General features: G+C 42.8%; 1 protein-coding gene across 3 annotated transcripts in view; it reads left to right on the forward strand.

Moving 5' to 3' along the window:
* The window catches only part of KAT2B (lysine acetyltransferase 2B), a 60,677-nt gene extending 40,841 nt beyond the window's left edge, over positions 1-19,836 (forward strand). For 2 of the 3 annotated variants that reach the window (XM_063303877.1, XM_063303878.1), the window contains exons 12-18: positions 7,647-7,757; positions 8,467-8,610; positions 11,495-11,609; positions 12,093-12,129; positions 12,323-12,386; positions 12,467-12,551; positions 16,515-19,836. In XM_063303877.1, the coding sequence (XP_063159947.1) occupies positions 7,647-7,757; positions 8,467-8,610; positions 11,495-11,609; positions 12,093-12,129; positions 12,323-12,386; positions 12,467-12,551; positions 16,515-16,708 (750 nt within the window). In that variant the 3' untranslated portion in view covers positions 16,709-19,836. The remainder of the gene's footprint in view (positions 1-7,646; positions 7,758-8,466; positions 8,611-11,494; positions 11,610-12,092; positions 12,130-12,322; positions 12,387-12,466; positions 12,552-16,514) is intronic. The other variant, XM_063303879.1, reaches the window with a different exon arrangement.
* The last annotated feature ends 350 nt before the right edge of the window (positions 19,837-20,186 follow it).

The raw sequence follows: 20,186 nt of genomic DNA on the forward strand, positions 1-20,186 counted from the left end.
ACAGAATTCTTGTTGCAAGTGTAGAATGACTGCTACGTTAAAAAGCCCTTGAAAATATAGTTCATTAAAAATAATATTCATTGCATTTTTGTCACCGTTTTGTCATGGGTACGAAGTCACGGCCAAAGACAGTGCGAAATGGCACCTGACCAGTACTCTGATGCACTGCATTGTTATAGGCGACTTCAGCAAAGGGGAGAAGATCGACCCAATTATCCTGCTGATAATTAACAAAAGCATGTAAATATTGCTCCAACGTAGAATTAAGAGCCTCTGTGGCTCCGTCAGTCTCAGGATGCGACGCAGTGGATAGGGCTTGTTTAGTGCCCACCAATTTCATAAAAGCCCGCCAAAAGTGTGAAGTAAATTGTGTGCTTCTGTCAGTCACCAAACGGGAGGGGCATCCGTGGAGCCTGTACACGTGTACAAAGAAAAGCTGGGCAAGCTGCTGTGCTGAGGGAATGGAAGCACATGGAATGAAATGGGCTTGCTTTGAGAAAAAGTATTTGACAACCCAAATCACAGTTTTTCTCTGACTTGGAGGCAGATCCCCGATAAAATCCATAGAGATTTCCTCCCAGGGGTGAGAGGGACTGGCTACTGGTTGGAGCAAACCTTGAGGCTTACCCACCTTCCGTTTGGAAGCAGCGCAAACAGGACAGGAGGCAACATAGTCCTTAACATCCCGCCTTATTGTGGGCCACCAAAATTGGCGCCTAACCAAATGAAGTGTTTTAACAAACCCAAAATGCCCCGCTAGTTTGTCATCATGGCAACGGAGCAAAATGTCTTTGCGCAAAACTTCAGGCACATAGAGGCGATCATTCTTCCAAGCAAAATCCTTGTCAAAAGTAACATTGTGTACATTTGCTTGTAACCAAGTGTCAGATTTCAGCTGGGAAAGAAACTGTTGTTGCAAATCTGAGGGAACTGGCAACCGTCCCAGACGGGGTGAACCTGAAGCGTCTGGGCGCTGTGCACGAGTCTGGCTGCGAGTGACCGCTGCCAGACTCAATTGCGGTTCCGTCCAGAGAGTCCCTATTACATCCGGCACAGTGCTGGAGTCCTGGGGTCTGCGGGACAGCGCATCAGCCAGAAAGTTTTTCTTCCCTGGAATACATTTCAACTTGAAATTAAAACGGCTGAAGAATTGTGCCCATCTGATTTGCTTTGGGTTAAGCTTACGAGGAGCACTGAGTGCTTCGAGGTTTTTGTGATCAGTCCAAACCTCGAACGGATGAGTAGCTCCCTCCAACAGATGGCGCCAAGTGTCTAAAGCAGCTTTAACAGCAAAAGCCTCTTTTTCCCAAACGTGCCAGCGCCTTTCAGTCTCAGTGAATTTACGAGAGAGATAAGCACAAGGCTTTAGGCACCCGGATTCATCTGCTTGCAGGAGGAGAGCTCCAATGGAAAAATCAGAGGCATCCACTTGCACCATAAATGGTTTGTTCGGATCTGGATGCTGCAAAATGGGTTCTGCTGTGAACAGTTTTTTAAGCTTGTCAAAAGCCAGCTGGCATGCAGGCGTCCATTTCAATAATGCCCCCGGATTCTTTGATCTCCGGGTGTCCCCCTGCCCCTTGGTTTTAAGCAACTCAGTGAGGGGGAGGGCGGTGTCTGCGAACCCCTGTATGAAGGACCTATAAAAATTCGCAAAACCCAGAAAACTTTGGAGTTGTCTCCGTGTACGTGGTACCTCCCATGCCAAAATGGCCTCAATCTTAGCTGAATCCATTTCAATACCTTTGTCTGAAATTCTATAACCCAAATAGTCAATTTGAGATTTATGAAAAGCACATTTAGGCAATTTCGCGTACAATTCAGCTTTTCTCAGTTTGCTGAGCACCTGTCTGACCAGCTTTACATGCTCTTCCATTGTTTCAGTATAGATTAATACATCATCCAAATATACTAATACACCTTTGAACAAATGGTCATGCAAGACCTCATTAATCAATTGCATAAAAACCCCTGGCGCTCCCGCCAACCCAAAAGGTAACACCTTATATTGAAAAGAGCCTAGGGGGCAATTGAAAGCAGTTTTCCATTCATCCCCCTCCCTAATGCGAATGCGGAAATATGCCTCCCTCAGATCCAACTTAGAGAATATTTTCCCTTTTGACAGGTGTGATAACATATCTTTGATTAATGGGACTGGATATTTATTGATACTGCATTCAGCCCACGGAAATCCGTACATAGTCTCAAAGTTCCATCCTTCTTTGGTCTGAATAGGACAGGCGCCCCTACTGGGGAATTTGCTGGTTCTATAAAACCTCTAGCCAGATTTTTATCCACAAACTCCCTTAGCATTTCCAGCTCTTTCTGGGTCATAGCATAAATTTTTGGCTTAGGCAACTTTGCATTAGGGAGAAAGTCTATGGCACAGTCAGTCTTTCGGTGTGGCGGTAGCTGATCCGCTTCCTTTTCACCAAATACATCTGCAAAGTCCTGATATTGCTCCGGCAACCCTTCTAACAGAGCGGTAGGGCGGTGCGGAGCAGCCACTGCTGCCCTCCCCACGTCCCCGCTGTCCAATTCATCCCCCTCCGGGGCTTTATAAAATCCATCTGCAAAAGTCACAGTCCTGTGCACCCAGTTTATATGCGGGTTCTGTTGCACAAACCAAGGCATCCCCAAAACAACAAACGGACCCCCCACAGGCGCTACCACAAAAGGCAGCTTTTCCCAGTGACTTCCCACTTGCAATGCCACCATCCCTGTGGAGTGAGTTGCCGGTTCTCCTCCCACCGTAGAGCCATCCAATTGGGTAAAGATCATGGGGCGTTTCAACGGAAACGTGGGAAGCTCCAAGGTAGCCACCACGTCCGGGTGCATTAAACACCGCGAACACCCTGAATCCATCATCGCCCACAGTTCAACAGTTCGTGTGCGGGACCCCAATTTCACCTTCACTGTCAGCGTAGGGAAATTTCCACTCACCGAAGCGTGATCGCGCCCCTCCTCTACCACCTGCCCAGTGGCGCCTCTTAGGGCAGGTGGCTGGCGTTTCCCACCGGCTGAGACGGCTCGAGGTCCCCTTCGTCCTCATAGAAAGGAATGCTCTCCGGCTCCGTTTCAGCCATCGCTGCCTTCATCTTCCTGTGCACAGAGGGGGATTTTCCCGACGGCTTTGCCGGGCGCTCTTCAGACTTCTTCTGCGGGCACGTCGCTGCTCGGTGTCCCTCTTTCCCACATCGCAGGCATTGCCCTTTTGCAAACTGGCTCTCTTTTTCCTCCTGCCAGGCCGTCCTTCCCGCTCTGCCAGTGGTCCCAGGTGCCTTGCCCATCTTTGTCATGGCCATCTGCTTAGGGCCCCTCCTGGTTTGCGCGAACTTAGCCTGGGCTTGCTCGACATTCGCCGCCAGCTGTATCCAGTCGTATAGCGTGCCCGGGTCCGCCCTTCCTAACGCCCATCTCAGTAACTCAGGTCTCTGTCCATCTTTGAATATCTCTATTAGCGTAGTTGGTGACCAATCGTCCACTTTCACCGCTAGGGCTTGGAATTCGAGGGCATAATCAGCCACGGACTTCGACCCCTGGAATAGCTCCCGCAGGGCCACCTTTGCTTTCTCCTTTGCTAACGGATCAGCAAAGTGCATTTTTAGCGCCCATAAAAAGTCTCTGAAATCATCCAATTCCATCTCGGCTAATTGGACAAACCAATCAGCTGCCCTCCCCTCCAGTTGGGTAGCTACAGCGTTTATCTTCACCCTCTCCGAAGGGAACAGCCTCCCAAATTCCTCCATATAGCTTTTTGCATTAGTCAGGAAGAAGGACAGTTTTGTGGGATCCCCATCAAACTTAACATTGAAATCCCTATACCTGGCTCTTTGTGGGCTGCTCTTCCTCTCTTTCCCCCCAGCTCTCCTCCTGGGCTCTGGAGACCTCTTCTCTCGAGGGGGAGGGGGACTCGCAACTCCGACTTTGGGACTTTTCTTCCAATCCCTGCTTCGTCCCCTCCCTGCATTTTCCGCCCGCCGTGGGGGCGATGGGGACGCCCGCCTGGGACTGCGCGGTGGCGATCCCCCCCAGTACCTCCTCCGGTCTTTCCTCCTCACGCTCGGGGAGGAGGAGGGAGAGACAGATGGGGACGACCGTCTGTAGCGATGTTCCCTTCTTCCTCTGTCCTGACTGCCCCTCGCAAATGACATTCTTTCCATCATCTCTTCCAAGGACTTTACTCTGGCTTCTAGCCTCTGGGATTTCTCACTGGCCTTGGAGCCGTCCGAATCACTCCTCTCCCTTATGGCCACGTCTGGGGACAGCGGATACTTTGCCTTCACAGGTGCCTGGGGCGCTCCGGATAGGGTTCCCTCATCCTTTCTGACCACCTTGGACTTTACCGCTTTCGCCGTGGCTGAGCTGGCATCCGAGGCTTCCGACAGTTCCTCCGATTCAGGGGTGAGGGTCCTTTCCCTTCTTTGCCTCATGGAATCCGTCTCCCCCATGCTGGAATCCTCACTCTCTCCCGAGCGGGAAGTAGGTTCAGTCATCACTAACTTTATTTCCTCACAGTAGCACTGGAAGGAGGTTAGTGGTAAGGGTTTTATGATTCTCAGCTTTATGTAACGATTGCCTATTCTGACATACTCAGCCTCACAAGCAGGTTCTTAATGAAAACTGATTTATTGAAAGAATAGTATGCAAATACGAAGGAAGCTGAGAATGAGCAAAAGCGCGCCAAATACAAACTAAAAACCCTCGCTTCAAAACCAGCCCCGCCCTTCCTCCCTCCTAGCAACCACCCCCTCCCAGGTGTTAGCAACCGTTACCCACCTCGGCCTGAGAAAGTGACCTTGAACAGAGTCACTAACCCAAACATACATTCCACAGTTGCAGTAAGAAGATTAGAGCCTGGCATGGCTGGAAATTTCCACCCCGCAAACACGGGGTAGAAAAGTGACATGCGAAACGTTACGATGTATACAGAACATTGAAACGATGAACATGACACATGAGTGCAGTCTGCTTTTTAAAAAGGAACCAGAAGGCTGAATAAATACATGCCAAAGTAGCATTTTCTTGTGACTTATTCCACTTACAACTCACAGAGGAAATTATGCTTTCTGTGCCAGCGGTAAATGTAGTATCTGTATAAATCTTCCATCTTCTTTCCCGTTCAGTCCCAATGCAAATAACAAAAGAGGGAAATAAGGTAAAAGGGACTAGGTAGGAAAACACAATTAGAATAATTTTTATCTCTGCAGATCATGATTGAAGTATACCTGAAGTCACAACCTATTGCAAGGAGGGTGGGTAGTATTATAATAATGTGAATTATAATGCTGGAAAATCTCTGATGACAATAAACTATTACCCAACTTATAGCCTCTATCTATAATAATGGACTGATAAAACATTTAGTTCTATCAGGAAGATACATGATAACTATTGATCATTCAAAAAGTACTATACGTTCAAAGGGCAGAACATCTAACCATTAAATAATAAACTTTGAATGAACCTTGTTTATTCATTTAGTTGCTTCCGACTCTTCGTGACTTCATGGACCAGCCCACGCCAGAGCTTCCTGTCGGTCGTCAACACCCCCAGCTCCCCCAGGGACAAGTCTGTCACCTCTAGAATATCATCGATCCATCTTGCCCTTGGTCGGCCCCTCTTCCTTTTGCCTTCCACTCTCCCTAGCATCAGCATCTTCTCCAGGGTGTCCTGTCTTCTCATGATGTGGCCAGAGTATTTCAGTTTTGCCTTTAATATCATTCCCTCAAGTGAGCAGTCTGGCTTTATTTCCTGGAGGATGGACTGGTTTGATCTTCTTGCAGTCCAAGGCACTCTCAGAATTTTCCTCCAACACCGCAGTTCCAAAGCATCGATCTTCCTTCTCTCAGCCTTCCTTACGGTCCAGCTCTCGCAGCCATATGTTACTACAGGGAACACCATTGCTTTAACTATGCGGACCTTTGTTGTCAGTGTGATGTCTCTGCTCTTAACTATTTTATCATGATTTGTCATTGCTCTTCTCCCAAGGATTAAGCGTCTTCTGATTTCCTGACTGCAGTCAGCATCTGCAGTAATCTTCACACCTAGAAATACAAAGTCTTTCACTGCCCCTACGTTTTCTCCCTCTATTTGCCAGTTATCAATCAAGCTGGTTGCCATAATCTTGGTTTTTTTCAGGTTTAGCTGCAAGCCAGCTTTTGCACTTTTTTCTTTCACCTTGATCATAAGGCTCCTCAGTTCCTCTTTGCTTTCAGCCATCAAAGTGGTATCATCTGCATATCTGAGATTGTTAATGTTTCCTCCAGCGATTTTAACTCCAGCCTTGGATTCCTCAAGCCCAGCATGTTGCATGATGTGTTCTGCATACAAGTTGAATAGGTAGGGTGAGAGTATACAGCCCTCCTGTACTCCTTTCCCAATCTTAAACCAGTCCGTTGTTCCGTGGTCTGTTCTTACTGTTGCTACTTGGTCGTTATACAGATTCTTCAGGAGGCAGACAAGATGACTTGGTATCCCCATACCGCTAAGAACTTGCCACAATTTGTTATGGTCCACACAGTCAAAGGCTTTAGAATAGTCAATAAAACAGAAATAGATGTTTTTCTGAAACTCCCTGGCTTTTTCCATGATCCAGCGGATATTGGCAATTTGGTCCCGAGTTCCTCTGCCTTTTCTAAACCCAGCTTGTACATCTGGCAATTCTCGCTCCATGAATTGCTGAAGTCTACTTTGCAGGATCTTGAGCATTACCTTACTGGCATGTGAAATGAGTGCCACCATTAAATAGTTTGAACATTCTTTAGTGTTTCCCTTTTTTGGTATGGGGATATAAGTTGATTTTTTCCAATCTGTTGGCCATTCTTGTGTTTTCCAAATTTGCTGGCATATAGCATGCATTACCTTGACAGCATTATCTTGCAAGATTTGAATTTAAGAATGAACCTTAATGCTGATCTATCCTTGCTTATTGCAGGACGCTATTCTATCCTGAAATGGTGTGTCTGATTTTCTGGTTGCTTATGCTGGTTGCTTAATCAGCAACTTAACCAAACAGAACAAACAAGCAAACTTAAACTCAACAGTAGGCTAAGTCTAGTGCCTCAGCAGTCTAAGCAAATAGAGGGCAAAAAGTCCAAAATCAAGAAGAAGAAAGCTTTGGGCTAAGGCAGGTGAACCAGTAATGAAACTTACACACACACGGACACACAAACACTAATGATACAGGAAAGAAACAAAACATGGGGGAAAGAGCAGGTTGAATCAAGTGCCTCAACAAAGGCAGAAGAAAAAAAACAAAAGCGAAGCAGTGGGGAAATCCTTCCAGTAAGTTACAAAGTGAGCTCAGATACACATTCACCATTTGCCTGCAGGTTCCCTTATTTATTCTCTCTCAGGAAAAAGGTGCTAGTTATAACTTCCTGCTTTAGTTAGATTTGGCTGCAGACTATTACTTTGAAAGTAGTTTTTGGAAGCAGGATTTAATATGGCACATGCAATTGGAAATGAAAGCTTGGTAACCACTCTTTCTGCCAGTAGACAAAAATTCTGTTCTCACACATGTTTCTCAGGAACTCACAGTATTTCTGTATTTAAATTGTTTTATAACTGCAAACCCTTGAGCAGCAAGATTTTAATACGTTGCAATCCTCATATGATAAACTGTCGTCATAATTCCTTTGCAGGGTTATGGAACACATTTAATGAATCATCTGAAAGAGTATCACATTAAGCATAATATTCTCAACTTCCTTACGTATGCTGATGAATATGCAATTGGCTACTTCAAGAAACAAGTAAGTAGAACTTTGGGAGCAATTTTCAATCTGTGCAGCGAACTGAAGTTTGAATAACTGTTAGAAGCATACCGAAGACATTTAGAGTGACCTTAATATCTGAGGGAAAATATAGCTATTCTTTGAATTTAAAGACTATTATTTATAAACACCTGACCTCCTAAAAAAGGGCTTCTGGCATTTTAGGCTAATCAATTTTATTATCGTATAAGCTTTTGTTATCATATAAGCTTAAATATTAATCTTTAAGATGCCACATGATTTTCGTTTTGCTACAAAAGATGAACTGGGCCGCTAAAGAAACTAAAGTTTTGTTTTGTTTTGAAATTCTGGCTGTTTCTATGTAATGACAGTTGATTCCTGGGTTGTATTTTCTACTGCTGCTATGTGACTCCTCTGTATAATATATTTTTCTCCCTCTTTTTGTTTTTGAGAGTTTCATGACAGTTGCTACAGGAGTTGTAATTATTTCTGTGATAGTAACTGCTGATGAATTACATGGTGACCTTGAAAAAAATTATATTGTGTATCCTGTTTCTATGATGCATAGTGTGATTTTGTCATGAACTTAAATTAAGGGTGGTGGTGACTGATATGTCTGGTTGCAGAGTTGCAGCCTCAAAATACATGAAGGAAAATATCACTAATTTAAAAAAATCACAATGACTTCAGTAAGCAAGTAAAAGTACATTGGTTCTTCTTTCCTTAGGGGTTTTCAAAAGATATTAAAGTACCAAAAGCAAAATATGTAGGCTATATTAAGGACTATGAAGGAGCAACTTTAATGGGATGTGAATTGAATCCAAGGATTCCTTACACTGAATTTTCAGTCATCATTAAGAAACAAAAAGAGGTAAAAAGTGATTTTTTTTAAAAAAAAATGCTAATCAAGTGTTGTTTTTAATCCATTCATTAACACCTGCAAAGTTTCTTAAGAATAAGGATTATTCTACATTATTTTTTGCTTCCAGGGACACAGTACAAAATGATACTGTGCTTTTTTTATGGGTGTGGAAAACTCCTAAAAGAAATTCATTGGCTTGAAACAAATGTAGAAGGATGACTCTGTATTTCTCTCTTGTAAGTTTTCTGAGTGTCAGTTGTAAAACAACATTTAATGATAACATCACAATGGATTTTTTACTACAGCTTGGATATCATTACAGGTAGTCCTCGTTTAATGACTGCCTTGGACAGCAACCATTCACAGTTGATGAAAAAGTAACTTTGCAATCAATGCCCACATTTACGACCTTCACAGGGTCTTTCTCTCTCGTCACATGTTCACCATTACAGTTAGTACGCGTTGTCCTCTGCCTGACATGTTTTTTTTCTTCCCTCCCCCTTGCACAGCGGAGAGATTGCCTAAGGAATCTATCTCTTCCTGAGCTGCTTTTGTCCCCAGTGCAGCTCATCCCTAAAAAGTGCTAACTGCAAGTTAACAAGTTCAGCCCTGTGACCTTAATTAGTTGACAAGAACCTCCAGCTGGCTTGCACTGCTGCCTGAAACTGACAAGACCCTAATTAATTTGAAGGCTTTTTTGCCTCTGAAGCGTCATGTGGCTTGCAGCATGAGCACGCTAAACAAACAACTGGTGCCAGCACATTACTTTCTATGTGTATTTTCCTATTGTGTACCTGCTTACTCTCTTGCAATTCCTTTTTTTCCCAATGAATATAAATAGAAACATCAATTTTCTTCTTGCTAATTATCCCAGCAATGGGGTAAGTGGGGAATGGGGGGGAAGGGCTGTAAGATTTGCCCTTTTACCCAGCTTCCTTGGGGGTCGAGTTCCGGAAACCATCCCTGCCACTTGGGTTCACCCAGGTGTTTGGGGTTGTATCTTTCTGACACTGTAAGGCAATTTTTTTTTATGCTGCCCAAAATCACTTTGTGCTAGAAGGGTGGCCACATAAATTTGACAAATAAAAATAAAGGAACGCTGAAGTAAAATCGTAAGGAGTCAGTCATAAGATTTTTGACTTAGCGCTTTGCTTAACAACCGAGTTGCTGGTCCCAGTTGCAGTCACTACATGAGGACCATCTGTACATAAATGGAGTGTTTACTTCTGTGGTGGAGGAAGAGTAAATCACCAACCTTAGATGAGGGAAACCAGTTCTGAATCCTGTCTCCCTATCAGTGACTTTGGCTGTTTTTTAAGCTGGGAAGTCATAATCTTGAAAGTCCTAAATGTCAGTGCCATGAAGGCTAAGCACAGAATGAGACAGGAGAAGCCTTGTCTCTGCCCAAAGCAGAGCAGTGTTCTGTTCAAGGTATCAGTTTACATAACAAAGCTGCTCTTCCATCAAATTATCTCCTAACTGGCTGAAATGCACAATAGACTAATCTAGTGAATTGTCCCACCACTTTCCAGTGAGGGTTTTAAAACAGAGATCTTCAGATACATTGGATCTCCATATGCACATAATTTTGAGCAAAAGGTTTTTGCTGTCCCCTGTCCACCCTTTCTAATCCTGCTCTTCCACTATTGCTGTTCTCTGTGCCTGACCTCTAAGGAGGATGGGGAGGAAATCTGCATATAGGTGGGGGGAAAAACAGTTGATTGTGAGCATCTTCCTGGATGTCCAATCTATATGAAACTGGATTTTGAACAGATCTGGAGAGCCCAGTTAAGGTTCTGATTGGATGAAATACAGAATATTTGGACTCCTTTGGTTATCAGTAGCTACAACTATACATACTCAACATTCCTTCCAGTATGGTGAGAGAAGTACCTGGTGCTGGCAGGACTGTGCCAAATTAAGCTAAGAAGGCCTGTGAGAAGAGGAGGGCTAGTGGCAGGAACAAGTAATTAATATTGGAGCAGGAGAGTGTCTCGGTCAGATCTGGGTAGTGCCATACACACAGAGATATTTCCCCCATCCACACAAATAAAGGATCTCCTTTGCCGTACTTGCTTCTTGGTTCAATTTAAAGTGCTAGTTTTAACCTACCAAGTCCCTCATGGCTTGGCACCAGAGTTCCCATAGGGAATCTTCAACTGTTTTTGTCCAGTCTTTGGCCCATCTGATTCACTCATGGGAGTGTGAGAAATTGCATCTGGTTCCCCAATTTCATGATGATCAGATGTTGCTTCTCAGTGGGAGTGCCTGTCTTATAAAACAGCCTCCTGCTTGAAATTAGATTGGCCTACTGCATAACAGGTTTTCTGTAAGCTTTTAAAAACTGAATTACAGAATGTGAGATGACACCATTCGTTTATTGTTATTGCTGCTTTATTTTATTTTACCATTTTAATTTCATATTATACGGTATTGTTAACTGCTGACAGTCCAAGGATAGCTATGGGAATAAAAAAAATTAAAAATTATCGTTATAATGGAATACAACCTGTGTATGTGTGTTATATGCTTAGTTACTTATATGCTAAGTGAATAATTACCCATGTTGTGGATCCAACTGTAATTACAGGCAACTGATCATGCATGACAGTGGTGTCCCTCAGTGTCATTGTCAATGAAAGAGGCAAACTGGATAAATATTGTGCATTGTAGACAGATGACTTACGAACATCAGCATCTTAGATATTTATATAATTCAGATCCATATGCCTTCAATCCCCTCTAAATACTTACTTTTTTACTGAACATTCACTTGTTCACTGTCTCAGTCTTAAAATAGCTACCCAGAAGTATGAACCTGTTCAAAAATAATCTCATTTAAATGAATATGATTGCTTTTTACAGTTCTATTTTTGTGCTATCTTTGTTCCAGATCATTAAAAAATTGATTGAAAGAAAGCAAGCACAGATTCAGAAAGTTTATCCTGGCCTTTCTTGCTTCAAAGATGGAGTACGACAGATCCCCATAGAAAGTATTCCTGGAATTAGTATGTATCCTGTTCCTATTAGCTGTTTAGTTACACTTGCCAAGGTCTTTTTTAATGATTATCCCCTTTTGCAAATATTGATTGGTTTAATTTTAAGATACTGGATTCTCTTCTCCAGAAATGAGATAATTGTAGGTTATTTATAAAATTTATTTTAATGGCAATTAACTTAGGTATTTTAATTGTATATCATGCCATGGTTCTTTATTTTCTTGATATTAGCCAACAGAAGTAATACACAGATAAATACTATTATTGTTACAGTGCTTTGGCAATTAAAAATAAAAACTGATGATCGAATTCTGATGCTTTCTTGACTGTTGTATGCAAGTATTAATTGTTGAGGATTTGTTCTTTTTTAAGGTATTCAGATATATCTGAGTATGGCTTATTCTCTAAAGCAGTGTATTTAAGATTTAAGACTACATGTTGTAACTTGCAATTTTTAATTTGCCTTTTGCTTTAATTTTCTTCATTGCATAGGAGAGACTGGCTGGAAACCAAGCAGTAAAGAGAAGGGGTAAGTAAGATAAATTAATTAAAAACACTTTCAGATTGAGTACTGATGGATTCCTTAAAAATAATTGAATCTGTATTTTTAACAGAATAAGAACATTTTAGTCATTAATAGTTTATAATTGGTGGCTTTTTGGCTTTTTAAAAGAACACTGTACAAACCATACATTTTAATCTTGCCTGCATTTTGTTTTAAGTAAAGAACCCAAAGATCCAGATCAACTTTACAGCACACTAAAAAACATTCTACAACAGGTCAAGGTATGTTTTATTCTATTTTTGTAAATTTCATGAAATGGTCTGTGATAGGGAACATTGATCAGTAATACTTTTTTTCCTAGAGCCACCAAAGTGCTTGGCCTTTCATGGAACCAGTGAAGAGAACAGAAGCTCCTGGATATTACGAAGTTATAAGATTCCCCATGGGTAATGCCTTTAGCTTTTTAAGAAGGCCTTTAAAGGGAAATAAATTTTTAAATATGGAACTATAATATTGTCCTGGTCCATAAACTTTGCACAACTGACAGAGATTTTTTTTTTTGTGCAGTGTCACTATATAGTGATATCTGCATAAGAAGAAACAGCTATGTAGGAAGATGATCTTGAAGCATCTTGTCTGAAAGAGTTCATGCAAGAGATTTTCCTATGCTTGGGGTTCACCTCTGTCGTCATTATAAATTCACTATAATTCATAAATTTATAATTTATAAAGAATGGTTCAGTTGCAAAAAACGGATACTGATAGACAGACAGACAGACAGAGATAGGTAGGTAGGTAGGTAGGTAGGTAGATAGATAGGGATAGTGTAGTGGTTAGAGTGACACCTTTGGAGTGGGAGATAGATTCAAATCGCAGCTGTACCTACCTTACCAGTAGGGGTCCTTGGGCAAAGACCCCCTAACGCTTCACCTGCCTACCTCAGATATGAGAGTGACACGAACTAACAGTCTTGTTGGCTCGGACATTGCCCACATTAACACGGTCCACGTCAGATGTTGGGGAACCAGGACAATCTGATGATAAGTGGGCTACTGGAACAAACCATACCTGGACAAGACAAGAGAACCTGGAATTGATGGAATGCTGCTACAACAAGAGACCTAATGAGAGGGGATATATGAAACATATGAGGGAACTTTGGATGGACAGAAGACCTGCATCCACACTAACTGAAAACAGCTGGTTACCCAACGCTTCAACATAGTGAAGAAGCTGCTGTCGCAACTTGAGGTAGACCAACTATACATTATATCCCAGACTCAAGAAGACCCAGAATAACTGGAGGTGCAATCAACACCTGAAGCTGGAACATCACTGCTACCCCCTCCACAGAGCACAGCAGATATGAGGCAAAAGATCATGGATAAACTAGCTATAGTCAACTCTCGAGACCGATTACCAAGGCTCAGTGGAGAAGTACCATCAGATAGTATGCTAGAAGATGCCAACAGCCCTCACGACAATCCCTACTATCACCACAACTGAAATCAATGAACTAGTATACATTACAGTCACTGTTCTCCTGGAGATGCTTGGGTACATGATCAAATACAGCAGTACATACCCCCCCAGAAAATGAGGTTGGAGGCTAAGATCAAGGCAACTCAGAGAAAGTCAGCTGGTGGAACTACAGAAGGTTGTGGAGATTAAGGATAAGACTCAGCTACTGAAAAAATACAAGGGCCTGACTCCATCTGAAGCCCTAGAGACTGCTAAACAAAGGCTCACAACACTGGCTACCAGGATAAGGAGATACACTAGAGAAGCAGAGGCCAAGAAGATAAATGCCCTGTTCACCAAAGAACCATCCAAGGTGTACTCCCAACTGCAGTGCAACAACGCAGTAACAGCAGAGCCACCAGCAGCAGAAACTGAACAGTACTGGAAGAACATATGGGAGAAACAGAAGATACATAACACCAGTACAAAGTGGCTGCAGGACCTGAGAGCAGGCCACAGAAATCTCCCAGAGCAGGAACCAGTCACCATCACAGTAGCAGACATCCAACAGCGGGTCAAGAACATGAAGAGCTGGACAGTACCTGGCCCAGACATGATCCACACCTACTGGCTAAAGAAACTTAACAGCAGTGCATGAACACCTAGCAGCACAGATGAACCAGCTGCTAGCAGCAGGCTCCCACCCAGACTGGCTAACGTAAGGTAGGATAGTGCTGATCATGAAAGATCCCAACAAGGGAACAACACCATCCAACTACTGGCAATAACCTGCCTCCCCACAACATGGAAAGTCTTACCAAGCACCATAGCCCCCAAGCTGCAGGACCATATGGGCCAGTACATGAGCACAGCTAGAAGGGCATTGGGAACAACACCAGAGGCTCCAAACACCAGTTGCTCATAGATAGAGCAATCGCCTGAGACTCAAGGTCTAGAAAGACAAATCTGAGCACAGCATGGATTGACTACAGGAAAGCCTACAATTCAATACCACATACATGGATCTGTGAATGCCTGGCACTATACAAAGTCAACAGGACACTCAGGACCTTCCTCAAGAACTAAATGGGGCTTTGGAAGACAACACTGGAAGTCAACTCAAGGCAGCTTGCACAGGTGGCCATCAAGTGCAGCATATACCAAGGTGATGCACTGTCCCCACTGCTGTTCTGCATGGGCTTGAACCCCGTCAGCCAGATTATCACAAGAACTGGATATGGATACAAGATCAAGAGTGGAACTACCATCAACCACCTCTACGTGGATGACATCAAGCTGTATGCTAAGAGTGAATGAGACATCGACTCACTGATCCACCTGACACAGTGAGGACCTTGGGACGTCATTCAGACTAGAGAAGTGTGGCCAAATGGTAGTAAAGAGGGAGAAGGTAGTTAAGACTGATGAGGTGGAACTACCAGCAGGCCACATAGCAGACATACAGACCAGCTACAAGTACCTTGGTATTCCACAGAAAAATGAGAATCATGATGAGGCAGCAAGGAAGACAGCAACATCCAAGTACCACCAAAAGATAAGACAGGTCCTGAAGAACCAGCTCAATGGGAAGAACAGGATCCACATCATCAACATGTATGCCCTGCCAGTCATCAGATACTCTGCTGGTATAGTGAGTTGGCCAAAGGAGGACATGATGGCTGCTGATGTGAAGACTCAGGAGCTTCTCACAATGTATGGAGGCTTCCACCTCAAGTCCAACACCCAGAGGCTGTACACCAGGCAGAAAGAGGGAGGGCTGGGTCTGGTGAGTGTCCAAGCCACTGTCCTGGATGAGACCCAGAGCATTCAGAGTACATCGGTAAGATGGCACTTAAAGATGAACTGTTGAGAGAATGTCTGAGGCGGCAGCAGCCGTGGAAGAAAGATCACACAGAGGAAGTGCCATGGCAAGACAAGACCCTGCATGGGATGTACCATCAACAGATAGCTGAGGTATCTGTCATTGGGAAATCCTACCAGTGGCTGGAAAAGGTTGGACTAAAAGACAGCACTGAGGCATTGATCATAGCAGCACAAGAACAGACACTTAAGCACCAGATCCATAGAAGCAGGGATCTACCACACTAGACAGGACCCAAGGTACAGACTGTGCAGAGAGGCCTCAGGGACAGTCCAACACATAGTGGCAGGGAGTAAGATGCAGGCAGGAACAGCATGCACTGAACGGCACAACCAAGTAGCTGGCATTGTGTGCAGGAACGTCTGCACAGCCTATGGGTAGACCCCTCCCCCCTGAAGTCCAGATGGGAGATTCCACAGAAGGTTGTGGAGAATGACAGGGCTGAGATTCTGTGGGACTTCCAGATCCAGACGGACAGGCAGATACTGGCCAATCAACTAGACACTGTGGTAGTAGACAAGGACCAGAAGAGAGCGGTGATGATAGACATAGAAGTGCCAGGTGACAGAAACATCAGGAAGAAGGAGTATGAGAAGCTGGAGAAGTACCAGGGCCTGAAGGAGGAACTAGAGAGGATGTGGAAAGTGAAGGCCAAAGTGGTCCCAGCGGTGGTAGGGGCACTTGGGGCTGTGACTCCCAGGCTGGGAGAGTGGCTCCAACAGATCCCAGGAGCAACATCAGAGCTCTCTGTCCAGAAGAGTGCAGTGCTAGGAACAGCCAAGATACTGTGCAGAACCCTCAAACACCCAGGCCTCTGGTAGAGGACCCGAGGTTGGGGAAGACACATGCCACCCCCTAGGGGTGAGAAGGGAATTGTGTGTGTGTGTGTGTGTACATTACATTACATTACATTATTTATTTATATCTATATCTGTATATCAATTGTGATACTATATAGCACTGAAATAATTGAAATCTCAGTGAACACACACTTTTTCACTAAAGGGGGGGGGACACATAGAGCCAGATGATATTTTAGTAATAAGATGATGTCATTCTTACACAGATCTGAAAACTATGAGTGAACGACTGAAGAACAGGTACTACGTATCTAAGAAATTATTCATGGCAGATATGCAGCGAGTGTTTACGAATTGCAGAGAGTACAACCCACCTGAAAGTGAATATTACAAATGTGCCAATATACTGGAGAAATTCTTCTACACAAAAATTAAAGAAGCTGGATTAATTGACAAATAATTTTCTTCTCATGCAATTAAGATGCCTAATTTAACAGCAGAATATGCAGTTCTTTCATTAGATTTGAAACTTGTGTTTATTAAAAAAAACTTTCTTAACTAGCACTTTTAAACATGTAATATAGAAGAGTTTATTTTATTAAAGTATTTTTAAATGTACACTTGCATGCCCTTTTGCAGTGTATTCAATTTTTATTAGATGTATTGCACAAACTGTTTGGAGATTTGGAAAGGGTAAATTTCCAAGCAGTGAATATTTAAGCTTAATGTATCAGACTGAAAAATGGCTTTTTATTTTTACAGCAAAGAATTTAATGAAGGGGGAAATGAGTTATATATATATATTTTAATGAAATATTCAGCTAAGAGAAGGTGCTATGAGAGAGAAAGAACTACTTTAAGCTATAAGAATGGAATTCCCTTACAGGTAGTCCTTGACATACGACTATTTGTTCAGAAACCATTTGAAATTATGATGGCACTGAACGAAGGGACTGAAAACCAGTCCCTGAAGTTAGGGCTGTTGCAGCACCTCTGCAGTCACATTATCAAAAAATCGGGCGCTTAGCAGCCCACCTGCACTTAGAACCACAGGGGCACTTCAACTCTCCCCACCCACCTCTCCCCCCCTATCTAGGCCCTTTTGGCTCCCTATACTCTGCTGCCCTAGCTGACCTTCGCTGTCTTGCTCCTGCTACTGACCAAGCACACCCAACCTGGCCCTTCACAAGGCAGCTGCTGGCCACGTCAGGTTTTCTTCCCAAGGTTGCGCATGGCAGTTTCCTTGAGAGACCTATGGAACATGGCTTCATGTGGCCAGCAGCTGCCTCATGAAGGGCCAGGGTGAGCACGCCTTGTCAGCAGCGGGAGCAAGAAGATGAAAGTCAGCTGGGAAAGTGGAGCACAGGGCGGCAGGGGCCTTGGAGTGAAGGGTGGTAAGGGTGACCGAGTGGGATGGCTGGGGCTTACCATGGTGTGGCAGCTCTGCACTGCACTGTTGGGGCTTCATGGGGTGCGGCAGCTTTGCATTACGCCGGTAGGCCAGTCTGGGGCTGGGCTTCATGCAGTGCAAAGGGGCATCCTGGCGCAGCATGGGTCTGGGACTTTTTGCCTTTTGCAGCCCCAGAGTGGTGGTGCACCAGGAAACCCCTTTGCACTGTGCGAAGCCCAGCTCCAGCCTGGTCCAACAGTGCAGCACAAAGGGGCTTCCTTGCATATTACGGCTTTGGGGCTGCTAAAAGCTTGCAGCCCCAGAGCTGCAGCACACCAAGTAGCCCAAGCTGCAGCATATTCTTTCTCTGGCCTGCCTTAGCTTCTGCTGCACCACAGCAACCCGTCCCCCAACTCCTGCACAGCCTGCGCTAGCTCTCCCAGACCTCCCCCCTTGCGCAGCACCCCTGTGTTCTTTACTGGAAATCCTGACTCTCCCTGCTTAACGACCCACATCGTGGGGTTACAACAGCAACTGGGAGTGTCATCGCTAAATGATGTAATCATGTGACATCGCGCTATATGACTGCATTGCCTAGCAACAGAAATTCCAGTCCCAATTGTGGTCATAAATCAAGGATTACCTGTATAGGGTGCATGTTAAACTTCCTATATGAATTTGATTCTTAGCATTTGCATTTCAAGGAAAATGTAGCATTATTCTGACTTAGGTCAAGTTCTGAAAAGGACAACAAAGTCTGTTGATCCAAACTGTTGCTTAGTCTTTTGGTAGAGTGAATAAATTTAAAACAATACTATTTCTACTATTGAACCCAGTCTAGCAATAGCTTTGTCTTTATAGATTTGTATGGACCTTTATGCATGAAAGCCATTTTGCCCTCAAAAGTACAATTGGTGCTGCAATGGATGGGTGGAATGGACAAGAGTTTGGATTTTCATACAGGGCTTAGCCCTGGGTATATTATATATTGATTGATGCACATACACCTAAAGGATACGTCCCTAAAGAACGTGCATTTAACTGCACAATGTGATCAGTAGTACCTGATAGGAAACCACATCTAATCTTAATTAGATGGGAATATCTCCCCCACTTAAATATAGCAGGTGCTGATATACCCAATTTTTTCTCACAGCTATTTGCACATTGCAAAGTGGTAGTAGACTTAAACATACTTTGAATATATGCCCTGAAGTCTGAAGTCATAACTAACAAGATTTGATTTTAGTGGTCAATTCAGAGCTTGACTGCATCCAGTCCAATGCCATGTTGCCTACAATTTGCATTTGGCCATAGGTGACATGTTATAAAAGCAGGTTTGCGTATACTCTTATCCCATTATTAACATATATTAACTTCCACACAGACTGATACTATACTAGTTTATTAAAATTCTATAATAAAATTCCTAGAATTTTATTAATCCCATATATTTTTGAGTTGTTTCTTATACTATACATAAGAAATAAACTTCATTTGATGTGAATAGTTTTTAGGGAAGCCATACTCATTAACCACTCAGTTCAACAGTGTATCTCACAACACTGGAGGGGAAAGTAAGATACCTCTAGTATATATATTGAAAATTTACTGAAATCTCATATAGTCTGTTCATGCTGAAATATTTCACTGGTAAACTTGCAGACAGTAACAAACTACATTACAGAAGGTTTTTTTTTCCCCGGCACAATGCCTATAGTAATGTTTATTCTGATTAGTTGAGCCTTGCTAGAAGGAAATGGTACAAAATAAAATGGTAATATAGAAATGCCTTAGTGCTTTATATAAATCAGAATGGGCTTTGTATTTAAGGTACAATGATGCAAACTTTGTTTTAGAATATTTAAATAGTAATTTTCAAGTATTTTGTAAACTGGGCCAACAGAATCACCTCTAAAGCTTGATATCCTGTGAAAGTGTTATTTTCAAAGATTCTTATTGTCTTGAAATTAGAGTCTCTTCTATATTGAGAACATTTTGGTTTCTAATTTAAAGATTATTTTCATAGATATTGTGCAATAAAGTTATATACAGTACGTGTTTTAAATACTTTAACTGAAATTTTACATTTGTAAAATTATTTATTGTACTGGTATAAAATGGTTTTAAATTATATGTATAATATTGATCTTGTGTGCTATTTTGTAATTTGCATATAAAAATACCAGACATACTCATTGTTTGTGAGCACCTTTCATTTCATGAAATGATAAGTATGCCATGCTACCTTCAGGTAATAAGAACTGGAACTCACTGTGCAGTAGCAAATCCTATGGAACTGCAAATTCTCCTTTTCCTGTGGATTAATATAACTTTTCAAATAAAATCAGAACATGTTATTTATGATTTTTACATTCTCCTGTAAAACATACCAGAAAAACTAGTGAAATGATTCCATAGGCTTACAATTTAAAGATACAAAAGAAAAGAAAAAGCAATTTAGGATGTAACTTTTAATGTTCTTGTAATAAAAGTAGTGTTTACAAAGGGTCCTGCTTTTTATTCTCTTTGCTGCAAGTGCTATCAG

The sequence above is a fragment of the Candoia aspera genome, chromosome 4 (assembly GCF_035149785.1).
Source record: "Candoia aspera isolate rCanAsp1 chromosome 4, rCanAsp1.hap2, whole genome shotgun sequence".
In the NCBI taxonomy this organism is placed as follows: domain Eukaryota; kingdom Metazoa; phylum Chordata; class Lepidosauria; order Squamata; family Boidae; genus Candoia; species Candoia aspera.